Source organism: Echiichthys vipera (genome assembly GCF_963691815.1).
Source record: "Echiichthys vipera genome assembly, chromosome: 1".
NCBI lineage: Eukaryota > Metazoa > Chordata > Actinopteri > Perciformes > Trachinidae > Echiichthys > Echiichthys vipera.
Window position 1 is genome coordinate 10,454,043 of NC_139826.1, and position 16,197 is coordinate 10,470,239.

A 16,197-nucleotide genomic window follows, 5' to 3' on the forward strand; every position below is an offset into this window, starting at 1 on the left:
AATATCATCATTTACCATTACCAATATGCTATATTGTGATAATATGTTACAGATTTTTTGCATCATATTCCATACTATTTTTCTAATACATCTCTTTATAAATTTAGACATACACTAAGTACCATTTCTTAATCATATCATCATTCTGGTGTTTGTGCAAAAAATTAGCAAATAAAAAAGTGAAAATATAAAGTGCAGTCTGGCATTGGATATTATTAATTTTGTCTGTCGCAAAAGAAATGTCTTGAGGGCAGAAGGGTGAACAGTTTGTGGTTGTAGTCGTTGGGGTCTTGTATTATCCTGTTGGCTTTGGACAGGGGACAGCTGTGGGTCACATTTAGGATGGACAGGAGAGGATAGCCAGTTATCCTTGTGGCAGCCTTCACCAACCTCTGCAGGGCATTCCTTTTTGAAACATTGCTGTTTTGTCACCAGATGGAGATGCAGCTGGTCATTATGCTCTCCACAGTGCCCCTTAAAAAGTGGTGAGAATTGGAGGCGGGAGATGCTCTCTCTTCAACCGCTGCAGGAAGTGGAGCTTTCTTGGTCAGAGTTGATGTATGCAGGGACCAGATCAAGTCGTTTGTGATGTGGACCCCCAAGAACCTGGTGCTCTGGACAATCTCCACAGCAACGTCGTCTATGTGGAGAGGAGTATGGTTGGGCGGCTGTTTTCTGAAATCCACAATTATCTCCTTTGTTTTGTCGACATTCAGGTGCAGATTGTTATGGTTACACCAGTCCACCAAGTGTTTAAAGTCCTCTCTGCATGCCAGCTCTTCATTGTCCTGGATGAGGCCCATCACTGTTGTGTCGTCCCCATACTTGATGATGTGATTTGTATGGGACTTCACCCTACAGTCATGGGTCATCAGAGTGAAGAGCAGCGGGCTCAGCACGCAGCCCTGTGGGGTGCCGGTGCTCAGCAGGATGGTACCGGAGGTGTTCCCACATGTACAGACTGGGGCCTGTCAGTGAGTCAAGTATCCAGCTGCACATGGGGGGACTGAGTGGGCCCAGTTTGTTAACCAGATGCTGGGGAATTATTGTATTGACCGCTGAACTGAAGTCCACTAACAGCATTCGGACAGGGGTCTTGTGTGTGCTGTGTTTCTCCAGATGTCCCAGGCCCAGATGTAGTGCACAGGATACCGCATCCTCAGTGGAGGGGTTGGAACGGTAAGCAAACTGGAGGGGGTGGAGTGATGGAGGTTTTACTGAGGTTATGTGGTCCTTCACCAGCCTCTGGAAGTTTTTTGGTAGTACTAAATGTGATTGATCATACAGTTGTATGACCCAAGTGTGCCCTGTCTAGGCGCAGTACAGTTGTACTCACACTGGTCAAACAAACTAGACTTTAGCTGTGAATGGACAGTGTGAGTGTGTCTGTGGCAACTATCTCGCGCTAAAATCAGTTAGTTAAGCTTTTGACATTGTTCCCCTTATCTCTTCGGACCTCCTATCAGTGTATTAGCATGTGAAGGCATCATGCTGCATCACACAGGTGAGGGTTGCCAATCTTCTGACATCATACAGTCACACTGTTAAGTTTCAAAAGGAACTCTGGGAGATGAGGACCCAGAGGCTCGCCTGCAATTACATCTTACCACCAAAGCTGCCACTAGAAACAACGCATCTCAATTCTTACGGGTTATACCTTTAAATAATAATCAAATACAATTAAATATGTCTTCCCAATATACCATCACCTACAACTTTGGTTTGTTTCACTGTGTCTTTCGGTCCACATGTCTCTGATTCGCTACCTCTTCTTTTCCTCCAACAACATCTCCTCTCACTGAGAATTAATCTGATGTGGACACATCATATAACTAATTGGATTAATAAGTGCTGCATTGAGTTTAGGTGTTGCATTGCTGGAGCCTTGCCGGCTGACTGGCATCACTTAACTGGCACACCGAAGTGGAACGGTACCACTATTGTCTGTCATTACATTCCATTACGTCCATTTGTAGTGAGTATACTCGCATTGCACCAAATTTGACAGCAATGTGCTAATATTTCAAATTTGGTGTTTAACCTTCTGCCAGCCTAATGGCCCGGTCACACAGGAGTATTATTATTATTATTATTATTATTATTATTATTTATTCAATAGGCTGCACTTTCACTTAGTTAACATCCAAAGGGTAAATTACAGTCCAAGTCCAAAATGGAGGATGCTGTATGTTTAGCTGTGTGGCAGTTGGGTGTGTTTTATTCGTGTGCACTGGGAGTTAGCACTGGCTGGCACAGCTCTGCAGTCACAGCTGCAGGTAATTTAGTAATCAGTATGTCTATTTATCGCTCCTGCAGTGAGGTTGGAGACTCCTTCACTGATTACACATGCTAGAGTCATCACCTAGAAATCCATCACCATCCATCCATCACGCCTGTGTCCCTCCTTACAGTAGTTCTTAGTAACAATGATGAGCTTTTGTAAATGTAGGCATAACTTATGTTTTTTACTGTATTCATTCACTTCAAAATATGCAAATCAGTATGGTGTCGTTTAGAATAAGAGAGTTTTAAGATTACAGTAGGCGAATTCAACTGATGTTTTTGTTGTTTGCATACAGTTTTGAGTTCACATCCTTATCGAACAACATTTTTCATCAGGATACGTTGATCATATTCCTTTACACATTAAAATAGCTCATACTATATAAGCATGCGTTAGCTTTGAAAGTTGGCTCAGTTAAATACTCAACAGTTTCACCTGGCATATATGTAAACATTTAGGAATAACTCATCTCTACATAGTCTGTGTAGTTTGGACATTAATATAGCCACAAACAGCTTTTTGCTATGTCAAGATATAGTGGAGTAATGTTGTCCTGAGAAGAGAATGAAGCCATTCTCCCACTGTGTGTGTGTGTGTGTGTGTGTGTGTGTGTGTGTGTGTGTGTGTGTGTGTGTGTGTGTGTGTGTGTGTGTGTGTGTGTGTGTGTGTGTGTGTGTGTGTGTGTGTGTGTGTGTGTGTGTGTGTGTGTGTGTGTGTGTGTGTGTGTGTGTACCCTCTTATCATGGTCGAAAACTTGAAAACTGGGTGAATAATTTTGCTTCTACAACAACCTGGAACCCCTATGCAACTATACCTGAGGCTGTTATTTGAGCCTATTAGCGATGACAACACACCTGCTGGCTTTACTGTCGCCTATATATACGTAGATTTGCTTCACAAGTCAAAAAAAACAATAGTAACATAGAGTGGCCATGCTTTGGGTGGAAAAATGATCAATTCCTGAAAAACATTGTCAGGAACAAACACTTGTTAAAGTGTTTACAGCTGTGCCATTTGTTTCAGTTAGCTTAACATTGTATGTGCGGTACACCTATAGCTCTAAGTTTTAGGTGACCCCTTCCTTAAACTATTGATAAGTTGTCATTGTGAATATGTGTACTTACCGGCATTGTAGTAGCGGTCCAGTTTCTCCCATCGGGGCTCATCTTCACGCTGGAGAATGGACAGCTTGAGAGGTTCATAGATAGAACCTGAGGAAGGACGTATTTGTTACACACAAACCCTAGTGTGTTACTGTTCCAAATACTGCCTTACAACGTCTTTTCTTAGTTGTCTCATGAATCCTTAAAAAAACATTAAACTAAGTCTACATCATGTCTCCTCACCTTCATTAACATTATGCATTAAGGATGCAGCGGACTGAGGTAAAATTGATAAATGGTTTTCATCTTTGAGTTACACGTTGACAACTCAGCTTTTTCCATCTTGCAACAATGGATTTATTTTCATATATTCCAAATGAAAACGGTCTGCAGTTAGCAGTGGCTTGTAAATACCTCAGCTTTTCATCAAATGTTCTTTTCTGCTGTCATTTCCAGTTAATTGAAAAGAAAATGCAAAGCAGAGGGAATTAAGTAAAAACAATAGACACATGCCATCAGTAAATTCTGTTTTTCACTGCAACACACTGCATCACAAAGGGTTTAGCACACAAAACAATAATCACCGAACATTTTCCTCTGAGTTGAGAGAGACTCGGAGTTTGAGGGGAATCCCCATCTGTTAGACTTTCTCTATTTTCAGACCCTTTTCCCTTTGCTGAGATTTGCATTTTAATAGGTTCGACCTTGGGTCAATACCACAGGTACTGAAAAAAATCACATTGTGGCTGAAATTAGCATAATTTCCATCAGCTTAAAAGTTGCAGGGGACAAAGCCAATCCATCTCTTTTTAAAGATAACACTTTAAAAGAGCATAGAGGAAGACCAATATTCCAATTTTAATTTCTAACATGAGATCAGACAAATGTGGGTAGTCGGTGTTTTAAACAATCCTATGACTAAATTCAGTGATGTAGACCTTAAACACTATAATAGATGCAGTATGCTATATGACTTCATTGATACCGTACATTCATTTGGTGCCACTTCTGTCATGTTCACTGTGGGGGATCAAAAAGATTATTCGTGTAGCTTCACCAAAATAAGACACAAAGGAGATTATGGGTAATATTACACTATTTTTCACTTTAGGTTTGCCAACAGCCAAAGAGAGCCGGAGCATGTAGTCATGTGTCTCGTTCTCTCAAAAAATATGATATGATGATTTCAAAATACTAGGACTGGGCAATTTGTCACATCCCATTTTAATTATTACAGCGGTGCGCTTTCACCCATTTACACTAAGTTTCTGACTGGAATATGTTTTTTATTTTATTTTGATCTAATTTATTATTTTCATATATTAAATATGTTTAGTAGTTTTCAATTAATGTTATTTATTATTTCAAGATTATTCATTTAAATCTCTCTCTATATATATGTATGTATTTTACTTTTCGAAAAAGAAATTTCAGTTAAATTATATTTAAAGTTCAAGAAAATCCACTGTTGAAGCTCAGTAAATGTTTGATGTTTCCATTGTAAATAAGTATTTGTGTTAACAATTGTGATCTCAATATTGTCCAAAAGGAATCGTAATTATACATTGTGTCATAATGGAGCCACACTGCAAAACACAATTTAAAAAAAAAAAGAAGCTGATTTTGTGATCTTCAGTTCACAACATACGAAGGAAAACGATTTATACTGATTATCAGTATGTTTTGGCCTATAATAACCTTTTCATATCCAAAAAAAGGCCCCTCTGGTCTTCTGTGTGTGGCTGACTGCATTGTTTTTCCTCAGATATGCTGCCACTACTTACCAATTCTGTGAACTTTCTGATGAGGCCGGGCATTCGCAGCCGCGGCAGCAGCCATTCTCAAAAGTTGCAATTAAGGCCAATCGTCTCTCTCAGCTAAATCACACATCTACAACAATTCACAGGAAGGAGTTAGTAGCACAGTGTTAGATTTTAGACATGCGTGAATCAACAATGAATTACACCCTGAAGGATGATGATGATCATGAACTACATGCAAAGAATTACAATGCACTGTATTTGCTTATTTTATGTAGTGCAACTTATTTTAACCCTTGAGAGATACAGAAACATGACAAATTACTGTATGATGGTAATGCATTTATGAGAAGAGAAGAACAGAATAACTACTTTGGTAAATTAGGACAGCACTTTGCTGATTATTGCCCTTTTTGCTCCATAACATTCACTTCAAATGAATGATGTAGTGCTGTGTTAAAGGCCCCATATTTGGCTAATTTTCAGGTTCATAATTGTATTTTGGGTTTCTGCTAAAACAAGTTAATATGCTTTAATATTCAAAAAAACACATTATTTTCCTCATACTGTATGTTTTACGCGCTCTGTTTTAGCGCCTGTCTCTTTAAGCCTAGTCTGCTCTGATTGGTGTACAGTGTATTTGTGACATCACAACTGTACTGTCCTGAAGGCTCGTTGAAAGACACAGTTTCTGAACACAGGCTGTGTTCATTTCTCTGTGGACTGAGCGTTTGAATGCTTTCACAGTATTTTTACAGCACCTGGACCTGCTTTATAATAATACAATTTTAAAAAAGACCTGGAAATCTCACATTTACAATATGGGACCTCTAATACTACTGTCAAATGAAATGAAAAAATGAATGCACTTTATTACATGTTTCCATTTTAATTATTAGAAAAGTCATATTATTTGCTCTAAGATCACTAGGATACGGAATATGTTTCCTTATGATATTACTAAATGAATTATGGAGGTACAATGTTATGAAATCTTTATTTAGTGCACAAAACAAGTATTACTTGTACTCAAAAAAGTACAGGAAGATAATGTGTCAGTGAGTGAGTTTGGATCTGATCATAATTTGGGGTGTTTTTACTCCTTTGTAGCAATTAAAACAATATTTTTCACATTAACATGCTGTAATACATAACGGTTACATTATGATGTTTTTATCCTTCAAGGTTGGATGCTGGGATCCCAATCCCTCGAGTGCCAGTCTGACTACCAGTGCAAGGACAGCACACTCGGCCAGCCTCTACTCACAGCTCATGCAGCCACACAGTACTGTTGACTATGGGTGAGATCTAACAGCAACAGGAGACCTGTTGAGCTGCTCCTAAAATAGCCCCTGACTGATGCACATTTACACCTCTGACCTTTTATGCTTACTGCAGTCAGTGGACAAATTAAATAGGCAGATCAAGTGGATTTTAACCCCGGGTGTGGTGGCTTTATAAACAGACATTCTTACACAAGCACTGGCACAACAGAAACAGTCGAACGTGTCACATCGCCTGCACGGTGTCATGCAAAGTAAAAAGTCTGACCTGATCTTTTTACTCGGGCTTTGAATTCCAGGAGTTTCCAACCGACATCTGCCAAGCTCGCCATGTTTACACTGTGTCAAACTCACGAGAAAGATGGACGACTTCCGGTGCTGTCCTTCAAAATAAGACAGAGGCAGTGAGGCTCCCGATGAAAACGGTGACGACGTGTGACCTTTGAATATAAATTGCATTACAATAAAAAGTGTCACGTTGTATTATTGAATACCAATGTCCTTTACTTGCTATAGTGTATTCACTTTACTTAAATTTAGCTTGATAATTATATTTTTTCTTCTCTAACTTCCGCCTTAGCTCTAACCAACTCTCTTCAGCTTGATACATCCATGCTGTCAACTGTCAAACTACCCGGAGCACGACACCGACGTAAACGAGGAAGCTCTTATATCACATTGTTTGACCATTATATCACCCTATTTCAGTGTATTAGTTCCATTTCGATCCAATGTAATGCGAATTAGCGGGCATATATAGTAATATAAAATGTATATTAAATGTAATACGTAATTTAATCAACCGACGCTGCTATATCAGGTTGCCGTAAAGCTACGTGCCGTATTGCAGTCGGTGTTGTTGTGAGGAGCTGTACCAGAAGAAAGGATGTTGATATTAAAATTCAATATTTTGACATTTTTGGGTTTTCTTGCGGGACAGTGTAACGTATTTGCTCTTCAGGATGTAACGGCCGACCTTTTCGGTGCCGAAAATTACGGGACGGTGGCAGCGTTTGGTGATTTTTACGCGGATAAGCAGACAGACATGTTCATCATCAGAGAACGTATGTTCACACTTCCTGTCGTGTTAGCGAGCTATATTATGTAACGTGTTTTAAAAATATATACAGGGACTTGTGCCTGTGACCTAAGTGTCCATATTGTAATTATGTGCGTACAAGGCATGGCGTTATCCCTTTGAAGCTTTCATTGGTATGTTGATTGTTTCAGAGTCTGAACTGGTGATATTCTTGGCTGACTCGAAAAAACCCTACTTCAAGCCCAAAGTTCACATTACTAAGGACGTTTTTCCAAGGTAACTTCCATGTCACTTTCAGTGTTTTTGTCGTTTCAATACATCCCATAACATGTCCTGTTTCCGTTTTGCTCGTCAGTACTGAAGACTTGACTCGTGTTTCTGGGTCATGTTCACTCTTTTGGAGGGACTATATAAAACAGCCAATGGCTCTCATTTTAATGCACACTCTTGTTGTTCAGAGACACCGTCATCACCAGTGTGGTTCCTGGGGACTATGATGGAGACTCTCAGATGGATGTCCTTCTTACAGCTCAGATCCAGGACTCCAAGTGGACAACTGTTTTCATCTTCTGGGGGAACAACCAGACCTTGGGTACAGCTCTAACAGTGAATGGGTGTTTTTTTGTTTTAGGCCAGACATTTTCACTTGGTCAAACACAGGTGTTACTAATAACACTAATTACTGCCTATCTGACATTCCTGCCTGTAATAGGGAAGGTTTTCGTTGCCACCGTACTCAACGGGGGAATTGTTGAGTCTATGTAAATCATAAATAAGTCATAGAGTGTGGTCTTTACCTACTCTGTAAAGTGTCCTGAGATAACTTTTGTTATGAATTGGCACTATAAATAAAATTGAATTGAATTAATTACGAGACAGTGGAGCCATGGTAATGTTGTTAGATTCACATGTGCCTTTCCTGCAACAACAAGTGAGAATGTCTGTTTTGGACACAGTATATTAATCTGATTCATTTAGGAGTACTACAGCTAAAACTCCAAGTACTCAAAGTGCACTATACTCATACTTTTGAACCTATCTTGATCCCAAGCACCTTGTGCCTTTTGTGTGTTAAACTCTGGCAGCTTGGGCAAAGTTCGACACATCAGTATTAGTTTTGACCAGTGGTTTAAAATGTGTGCTGTAAAAAAGGCTTGTTATATTTCAGTCTAAAATGCTAAATGTCAACTAGCTAACTATTTTCCATACCTTTAAATATATTGATACTATAGTGTGGTGTACAGTAATATGTTGTTTGTTCCGTAAAGACAGGCAGTAGTTGTAAATAACTAAATAAAATGTCATTAAAACATGTACCAGGAGAAACAACTAAAATCCCTGAGTTAAAATCCTAAGCCAGGGTTTTATGTGAATGAATTTATTGTTATCAATGTTATACCTTCTCCATTTAAGGCCTTTTTGCTACAAGACAGGCTGTTTTTAGTAGATTTGTTTTGTGCCAAAATACAAATTGAATTCAACTTTGTTCATGGCTGTTGACACTAGAACAAAGTAAAATATGTAAAGGCTGGTTTGACGAGCCCACTGATTTTCTATGCTGTGTTTTTGAAAGACCACGCATTACTAAGGGCCTGTTGAAACTGTTCATTTTCTGCAGATATGAGTGGGTGGCTCACCCTGAACAAGACTTTTGCAGATCAACCTCTTGTTATGGAGTAAGTATCAGTTTGAATGGTGTTTACGTGAGTCTGCTTTGGATATTTTGCTCATAATGCTGGTCATAGAAAAAGTATTTTTTTGATTTTTTATTTGCATGTTCAAACAAGTGTGATTTATTTGTATTATTATAAACCTGTCTTAGATGAGAATCAAGATGCCACCATACTGCCCTGTACATTGACTTTCCCCATTTATTAAATACACCTGTGCAGCTGAATGAAAACCAGTACCGTTGCCTCATCTCTCTCCCACTCATTTATGCTAATTGGTGTGGACAATGTATTTGAAACACTTCTTATAATGCTATCCAGTACAACACCACTTGACACTCAAAATGATCTTTTACCATAGATTGACCTATACCAATTAAGCTATAGAAGTATGTACACTGATAACCTATTACCTCAGTGTAAAGTTTACTAAAGTGAAACTCTTCCCACAGTTTTAATGGGGACATGATCCCAGACATTTTTGGAGTCACCAACTCCTCATCCACCACCGAAGTGTGCTATCTCACCAACAGGTAATGTATTCATTGTCAAACTAACCTAGTTTCCTGTGTTTATTTCTAATTCTCTCTTACATTGTATAACTTGTTTGGTATTTCTCCCCTTTAGAATTCTGGTGTGGCGGAATGCACTGAGTTCATCTGGCAAGATGCGCGTTCCTCACTCTAATGCTTTCATTGACCTTAACAAGGACTTGACCGCTGGTGAGTCAGTGATGTTTAAGCGATGTCTAACGCTGAGATCCAAACGTAAAATGCTTTGGCTTTTTTTTTCAGAGTACACAGAAGGCTCTTCAGAAAAGCTGTGCTCAACACATATTTCAAAATCAACATAAAACTTTATTTTTTAACAGCAAAGTGCCTGCTAGTCTTGTGGGTGTGTATTGGAAGTTCATGACTTAAATTGGTAAATTGGAGGTTTAAAGTGGAGGTCAACATGTGACACTAGCAGATTGACGTTTGACCCTAGAGAAAAGTAGTTAATTCGTTCTGTTCTTCTGTTGCTCACAGTTGGACTAAAATGACATTTCTGCACAAGGATATATGACATATTATCCTCAATAATATAACGTTATTTACAATTAACCAGAACAACTGCTTAATTTGTATCTAAGTATTTGGAAGTGTTTCCCTTCATTGCCACAGAAAGACCATTCTCTGATCTCTGGACATCATTCTTCACTTAATCATTGCAAATCCAGCTCTTTGTTTAGATGTGCCAGTTTCCCATATTGCTGATGGGACAAAACTAATGGAAGAACAAGGTTTAGGACACTGTGGCAGCAAATGTCTTCCTTTTTAGTATGTGCTCATTCAAGACATTAGGACAGTTATTAAAAAGAAAAGAGTGATCATGAGCGCAAAGTGCATTGTGGTATGCCACTATGGTTCAGCGGCACATGTCACTGCTCATGTTCCTCTTGCACATGACATTTCCTAACTGCAGGGGTCGACTGAAAGTGGTAGGCCACTGTCAGTCTGTCACACCAGTACTGTCCCCTGATTAATATTTTTCAGTCTTTATTGACACATATCATATGATATGTCAAAATACTAGAAACAGAATGCCAACTTGTACTTTGCCTACTCATAACGCCATAAGTAAAGGAATTTATACGTTCCTCTCGTCCGTTCTGTTGTTGTGATCCGTGGGATACTGTTGAAATAATAGTAAATTAAGTATTTTTTATATATCTTTGCGGCTACTGTTTTATCATCATCTGGGAAAATGCATCTAGGCTTTAACATTCTCTGTAAACGTATTTACTAACACTGAGCATGTCAGTATACACAGGTAGTAAATCAAACTTATTCATCTCCCCTCAGACTGAGACCACCTCACATGTGTGTCATTGATAAATTATAACTGAGACCTAAATGCCTACCACCTTCTTTCATTGTGTAGCTTATTACTCCACTGAGGGCTTTTGGTGGCGTGTGCGATATGATTTATCTCATTGTTGTATGGCCTGACTCAGGTTTAACCCTTTGTTGAACATGATCAAATACATCGGAATGCCAGATCATTTTCTTTAATAATCTAGTTTGACAGACAGTCATAACTGCAAAAGAAAATTAATAATTAAATCTAGGAAGAACATTTCTTTTTGAAAAAGTGTTAAAGGGCAACCACAATATAATATAATATAATATATAGACATTAAAAATTGAAAATAGTACAGTAACAGTTTAAAACACTACCAGTTTCACCCCTGAAGCCTTGAAGACTGTAGCACAACACAACTTGCTGCGTAGGCTACTGTTTTAAAATGGCAAAGAAGAATTGATTTCCAGGAAAATGGGTGTTTCATCCGTGTGAAACTATTTTTAAAGTTGTTTTTTCTGGACTAAAGTGCGGGGTATTGAATCGGTGCATAGATTCATGTACTCTCCGATACCAGATCAGCTTTTGGGCCAGTATCTGAGACAAATCCTTAGGGGGTATCAGCACCTTAAAAAGGGTAGTAATTCTGCACTTTTCGGCCTTTTGCACATTTGTTATTGTTCATTAAGTTGGAAGTGGTGGAACGTTACAAGGACCATTTTCTTATGTAAAATTGTGAGGTACTTAAACTAATTTCCATAAAAAAAACTCACGATGAGCTTTTAAAAAACACATTTTAAATTAAACCAGTGCTTCCAATTCTACTTGGCTTCTGACTCTTATAAAAAAGAACAGCCCGGTTTGGGCCCCCTTCATCTTTTTTGTATGTGTCTTAGTTGTTTGGTTTTACCAAAGACATTTCCCTACATTTTCTCTTTTTTTATTCAAGTTTTGCCCTTTGCCGAGGGCCCAGATTGGCAAATACTAGACTAAACTACCTAACAAAAAAATGCTAATTACACATTGTTGCATCAGTATGGATCATTTTAATAATATCCTATATGATAGTATAACCCTCACTAAGCAGCTCATTTTCAACTTCTTCCCAGTTCCCTCTTTATTTTCTATTATCTGAAGCATTTGAGCGGTCGTTGTCACAAGAAAACCCTCCCTACTGTATATTTGCAGTGATCAGTGTCTTCTTGTAGCTGACTATTCTGGTTGCCTGGAGACATATGTTTTTGTGCTTAGAAGAGGATTAACACATTTTCGGATGCTGCCTGGTTAAGTATTCCTTCCAGGCCGATGTAGACCGCTGTTCTTGCTTTCCAAATTTTTCAAAAAGTCATTGGATATGGAGATTGTTTAGTTGTTAACTTGCTATCCATAGACATCACATTCCATACAGATACTCCTGAGGAAACTCCAGGAAAAAGACAAGAGACCAAAACATATCTTTAATGCCACCAATTTTCAAGTTGACTAAGAGAGAATGGAATAGCCATTTTCTTCACCAGTGAATGGAGAAATCGCCTAGTTCTTGTTTTACAGCATCTCACTTCTGTCCTTCTGCCCACTAAGTGTAGCGCTGTCACTTAGACTTATGGCAGGACTTTTTTTCCCTCTCTGGAAACTAATCCTCGTGTTTAAGGTAATCAGAGAGGATTTAGTCATGTCATACTCACTGCAGGTATCTTTTTGTGCTTTGTGGTTTTATTCCTAGGGCTGTCACAGTTTAACCAGGGCAAATTTTAATTCATATTTAATCTGTTTAGGGATTAGGAGAAGGTCAATACACTTGCACTTTTTGTGGCAGACTTAAATAAATCCTGGTAGCAATATATGTTTTTTTCATTGGGGTCATTTGAAAGCAGATTAGATTGTGTTGGGGCATCATTGTTTTTTACTGCTTAATGAAGTATGCTGCAACTCATCAGTGATGGCCTGCATGCGCAGTATCTCTGCTGTAGGAAGTCACCTCATACTTCCTTTCCAGCACCCATGTGTACACACAAACTCTTACACACATTCACACAAATGCTCAAGAACAGTAGGCCTCAGTCACCAATCCCTATCTACGTTTTTTTCTTAAATTTGTTCTTAAGAAAAGTCTACGTCGGATTCATGACATGTTCATAAACCACTGAATTGTTTATACCTTGTGTTCTAGATTATCCTAATTAGCATATTTTAAGGCCTCCTGCTCCTTTTTGCCGCCACTCTTCAGTTGTACTGTTCATTTAAAAGCTAAAAAATAATGTAATCCTAAAAATATTATTGCAGTTTAAATAATTTAATATTGTACAACTTTTAATTGAAGAGAATGCAATAACTATATGTTTAGCACAAACATGTCAGCACTCAAATGTTTACAAGAGTGCTCGTGAGAGAGATAGATTTTGTTCTTACATGAGAACAAATCCAAAATAAGAAAACTGCTTAAGTGAGAATTAAGAAGACATTTCTTCTTAAGAAAGTTTGGTGAATGAGGCCCAGTTATCATTAAATCCTCTCGGACTTCTGAAGTGTGTTCAGCAGCACTCTGTTCATTGTGAGTGACTCTGAGCTGCTGGAACAACAAAGGCTGAGGAGGAGAACCAGTGGGAGAAAAAACCCACTGTACATCTGGTGGTTGTCACACTTTTTGGCTGCCACTGTCTGTGGGGCATGCAGATGGAGGGAGAGAGATTGAAGAGCAAAACAGGCAGGAAGGGATGGAGAAATAAAGCAGCGCGGAGTGGATCGTTTGAAAGAAAATGATGGTAGGAAAGATAAAGTGATGGGGGTGGCTGAGGGGCTGGGGAAGCTGGTGGGTGAGTCTTCAGCATGGCTCAGCTCATTGTCTGCTGTGACCACCTGCTCCTCAAAGCGGTACCAGCTGGAGAATCACAGTGTGGCTTAAGCAGGAAGAGAGAGAGTTTTAATGCCAATCTGGGTGTCCTTAGGTAGCCAGTTTGAGAAAATTGGAGTTGGAAGCTTTTTAACTGCCATTGATGTTTTAAGGATATTGTCTTTGTGATATTAATAATATGATAACCATAGTTAATAAGGGTTCTAATGTCTTAAGAAATGTGGGTATACTATTGGAACCATATTGTGAAAGTATCAAAACACTCAATCCACAGAAAAATGCACACAGCCTGTATTTAGAAACTGTGTTTGTAAAGAGACAACAGGACGTTGATAAGGTTGTTATGTCACTATGGACTGGAATCAAGAAGAGGTTCCAGTTGAAACCGTTAACAAATTAGATTTGAAATCGTATACGTCAGAACTTATCGATTCCTTTTATCAATGCCATTATGGGTTTTTTCTGACAGTTGTGCATTGCAAAATAATAACCACAAACTCACTCGTCTATGCTGTTGGAAACTTTAAACAAGAAGGAGTCATGATGGAGAGAAAGGGACGGTCAAAAGTGTGGTGTTATAATAAAATAATAGTGCCATGCAGGCAAGCTTAGCAGCTTTTTTCTTTTGGAAAACCTGAAAATCTAAATAAAAATAAAGCTGTATCACTCATTTCATCTACACGGTGTTCAGACTCAGAGATAATCAGACAGTTGCATTGCATTCATTTTTTGTAATTTTCTCCCTCTGGTATCGAAAAAGGTATCAAGTATTTTCCTTGGTATCGGCATTGACTTTGAAATTTTAGTTCTACAACCCTACTGGAAACACTGACCAGACAGAGCAGGCGGGGCTTTGACCTTAAGGTGAGGGACGGGATCTTCAGAGGAAGATAGCAGGTTAACAGTAGATGCCACATAAAATTGGTGAACCTTAAGATTAATTTGAGATGCAGCTCAGCACTGTCAAGGTTTTAGTCAAGGGCTTAGTACATTATGGTTTAATTGTTATTTTCATGCTCACTCATTTCTAATACGTTGTTGCAGCAGTTTTCGATTTGTTACATAGATTTGGTGCATAATTTAAACCTGTTTTACCACTCGAGAAGTGATGAGAATGGTTAAAAGTCTCTCCAAAATACCACATAAAGACACCCAGACCATGAGAGACAAATTGATGACTTTTCGGTGATTGAATGGTGAGCACTTGTGTTGTGGAAATTGTCAGAAACACCTTTTATTGTCAGTATTGCTAGGAAAGCCATGCATCCTCTCAATCACCTAGAATTTTAGTCTGTGGTTGTGGTTGATTTGTCATAGAGGTCACAACAGTTTTACATTTTATACAGTGAGTTCAAGTTTTAGTGAAATGGTCTCACTATGAAATTGTTACTTTTGGGAACTAGCGACATCACAAGAGTCTCAGCTTTCCAGTCAGATCCAATTTATGGACTGCCGTATGCAGAAGTATTGAAATACACTATTTCAGAATAGGCCAAAATAACACTTTTCCACTGCATGAGAAAAAAACGTGTGTTTTTGCCCCAAACGGCATGGGATTATCATAAAGTGGGCATGTCTGTAAAGGGGAGACTTGTCGATATACCCTAAAGCCCATTTTTATTCAGATATCTTGAGGTCAGAGGTCAACAGACCCATTTGAAAATGACCTTGCCAGTTTTCCCTCAGCCAATTTAGTTTGCCTTTTGGAGCATCATTTAGCCACCTCCTGACAACCTAGCACGTTATTCCTTAGATCTTCTAGTTCCGTGTGACACCAATATCTTCCCTCAGCAGGGCCGGTGCAAGTCAAGGGGTTAATGAGACAGACACTAAAAGGGAACAGTTCAGACAGAGGAAAACATGTACCAATAGAAATACAAATTTAAGCCTGAAAATGAGCCTAATATGGGACCTTTCAAGGTTGCACTCATCCAGGTCTGTTGTGTTATATTGCATTGAATGTAGCTAGGGATGCTTGGTAACTTGGCCATTCAGTATATTTTATTTTAACGCCCTGTATCTCACGTTGTAACTGTTCACACCAACACAAGCAAGGCTGTTCCCAGGATACTTTCCTCATCATTGTATTTATTATTCACCATCTGGATAACTAGTCCTCCAGTGTTTGTTGATGTTTTGGCTGAAGTTTGACAAATGTTATTTCAGGCATCTCTAGCATCATTTTATAGCTCAGAGTGGTTAAAGATGCCTTAAATATGTTCAATATTAATGAGTATAAAATGAGGGTATGAATGCATATTTATCTTAATCCATTGGGTTACTATGGGGAATAAGTGTGAAACACTTCAAAATGCAAATTGCATAAACAGTGGGTACTGAAAAATTTGAAAAAAGGATTTGAATT

The 16,197-nt window shown here is 38.7% G+C and overlaps 2 protein-coding genes across 4 annotated transcripts in view; one reads left to right on the forward strand and one right to left on the reverse strand.

The window, feature by feature from the left end:
* The window catches only part of phkb (phosphorylase kinase, beta), a 140,812-nt gene extending 134,038 nt beyond the window's left edge, over nucleotides 1-6,774 (reverse strand). For 2 of the 3 annotated variants that reach the window (XM_083911928.1, XM_083911929.1), the window contains exons 1-2: nucleotides 6,699-6,774; nucleotides 3,409-3,495 (exon numbers count right to left, since the gene is read on the reverse strand). In XM_083911928.1, the coding sequence (XP_083768054.1) occupies nucleotides 3,409-3,495; nucleotides 6,699-6,762 (151 nt within the window). In that variant the 5' untranslated portion in view covers nucleotides 6,763-6,774. Of the gene's footprint in view, nucleotides 1-3,408; nucleotides 3,496-5,171; nucleotides 5,278-6,698 lie in introns of all 3 variants that reach the window. The other variant, XM_083911930.1, reaches the window with a different exon arrangement.
* Nucleotides 6,775-7,292: 518 nt separating this feature from the next.
* The window catches only part of itfg1 (integrin alpha FG-GAP repeat containing 1), a 189,529-nt gene continuing 180,624 nt past the window's right edge, over nucleotides 7,293-16,197 (forward strand). Inside the window, exons 1-6 of the mRNA XM_083917363.1 lie at nucleotides 7,293-7,494; nucleotides 7,661-7,745; nucleotides 7,928-8,061; nucleotides 9,088-9,145; nucleotides 9,592-9,672; nucleotides 9,767-9,861. Of these exons, the coding sequence (XP_083773489.1) occupies nucleotides 7,317-7,494; nucleotides 7,661-7,745; nucleotides 7,928-8,061; nucleotides 9,088-9,145; nucleotides 9,592-9,672; nucleotides 9,767-9,861 (631 nt within the window). The 5' untranslated portion in view covers nucleotides 7,293-7,316. The remainder of the gene's footprint in view (nucleotides 7,495-7,660; nucleotides 7,746-7,927; nucleotides 8,062-9,087; nucleotides 9,146-9,591; nucleotides 9,673-9,766; nucleotides 9,862-16,197) is intronic.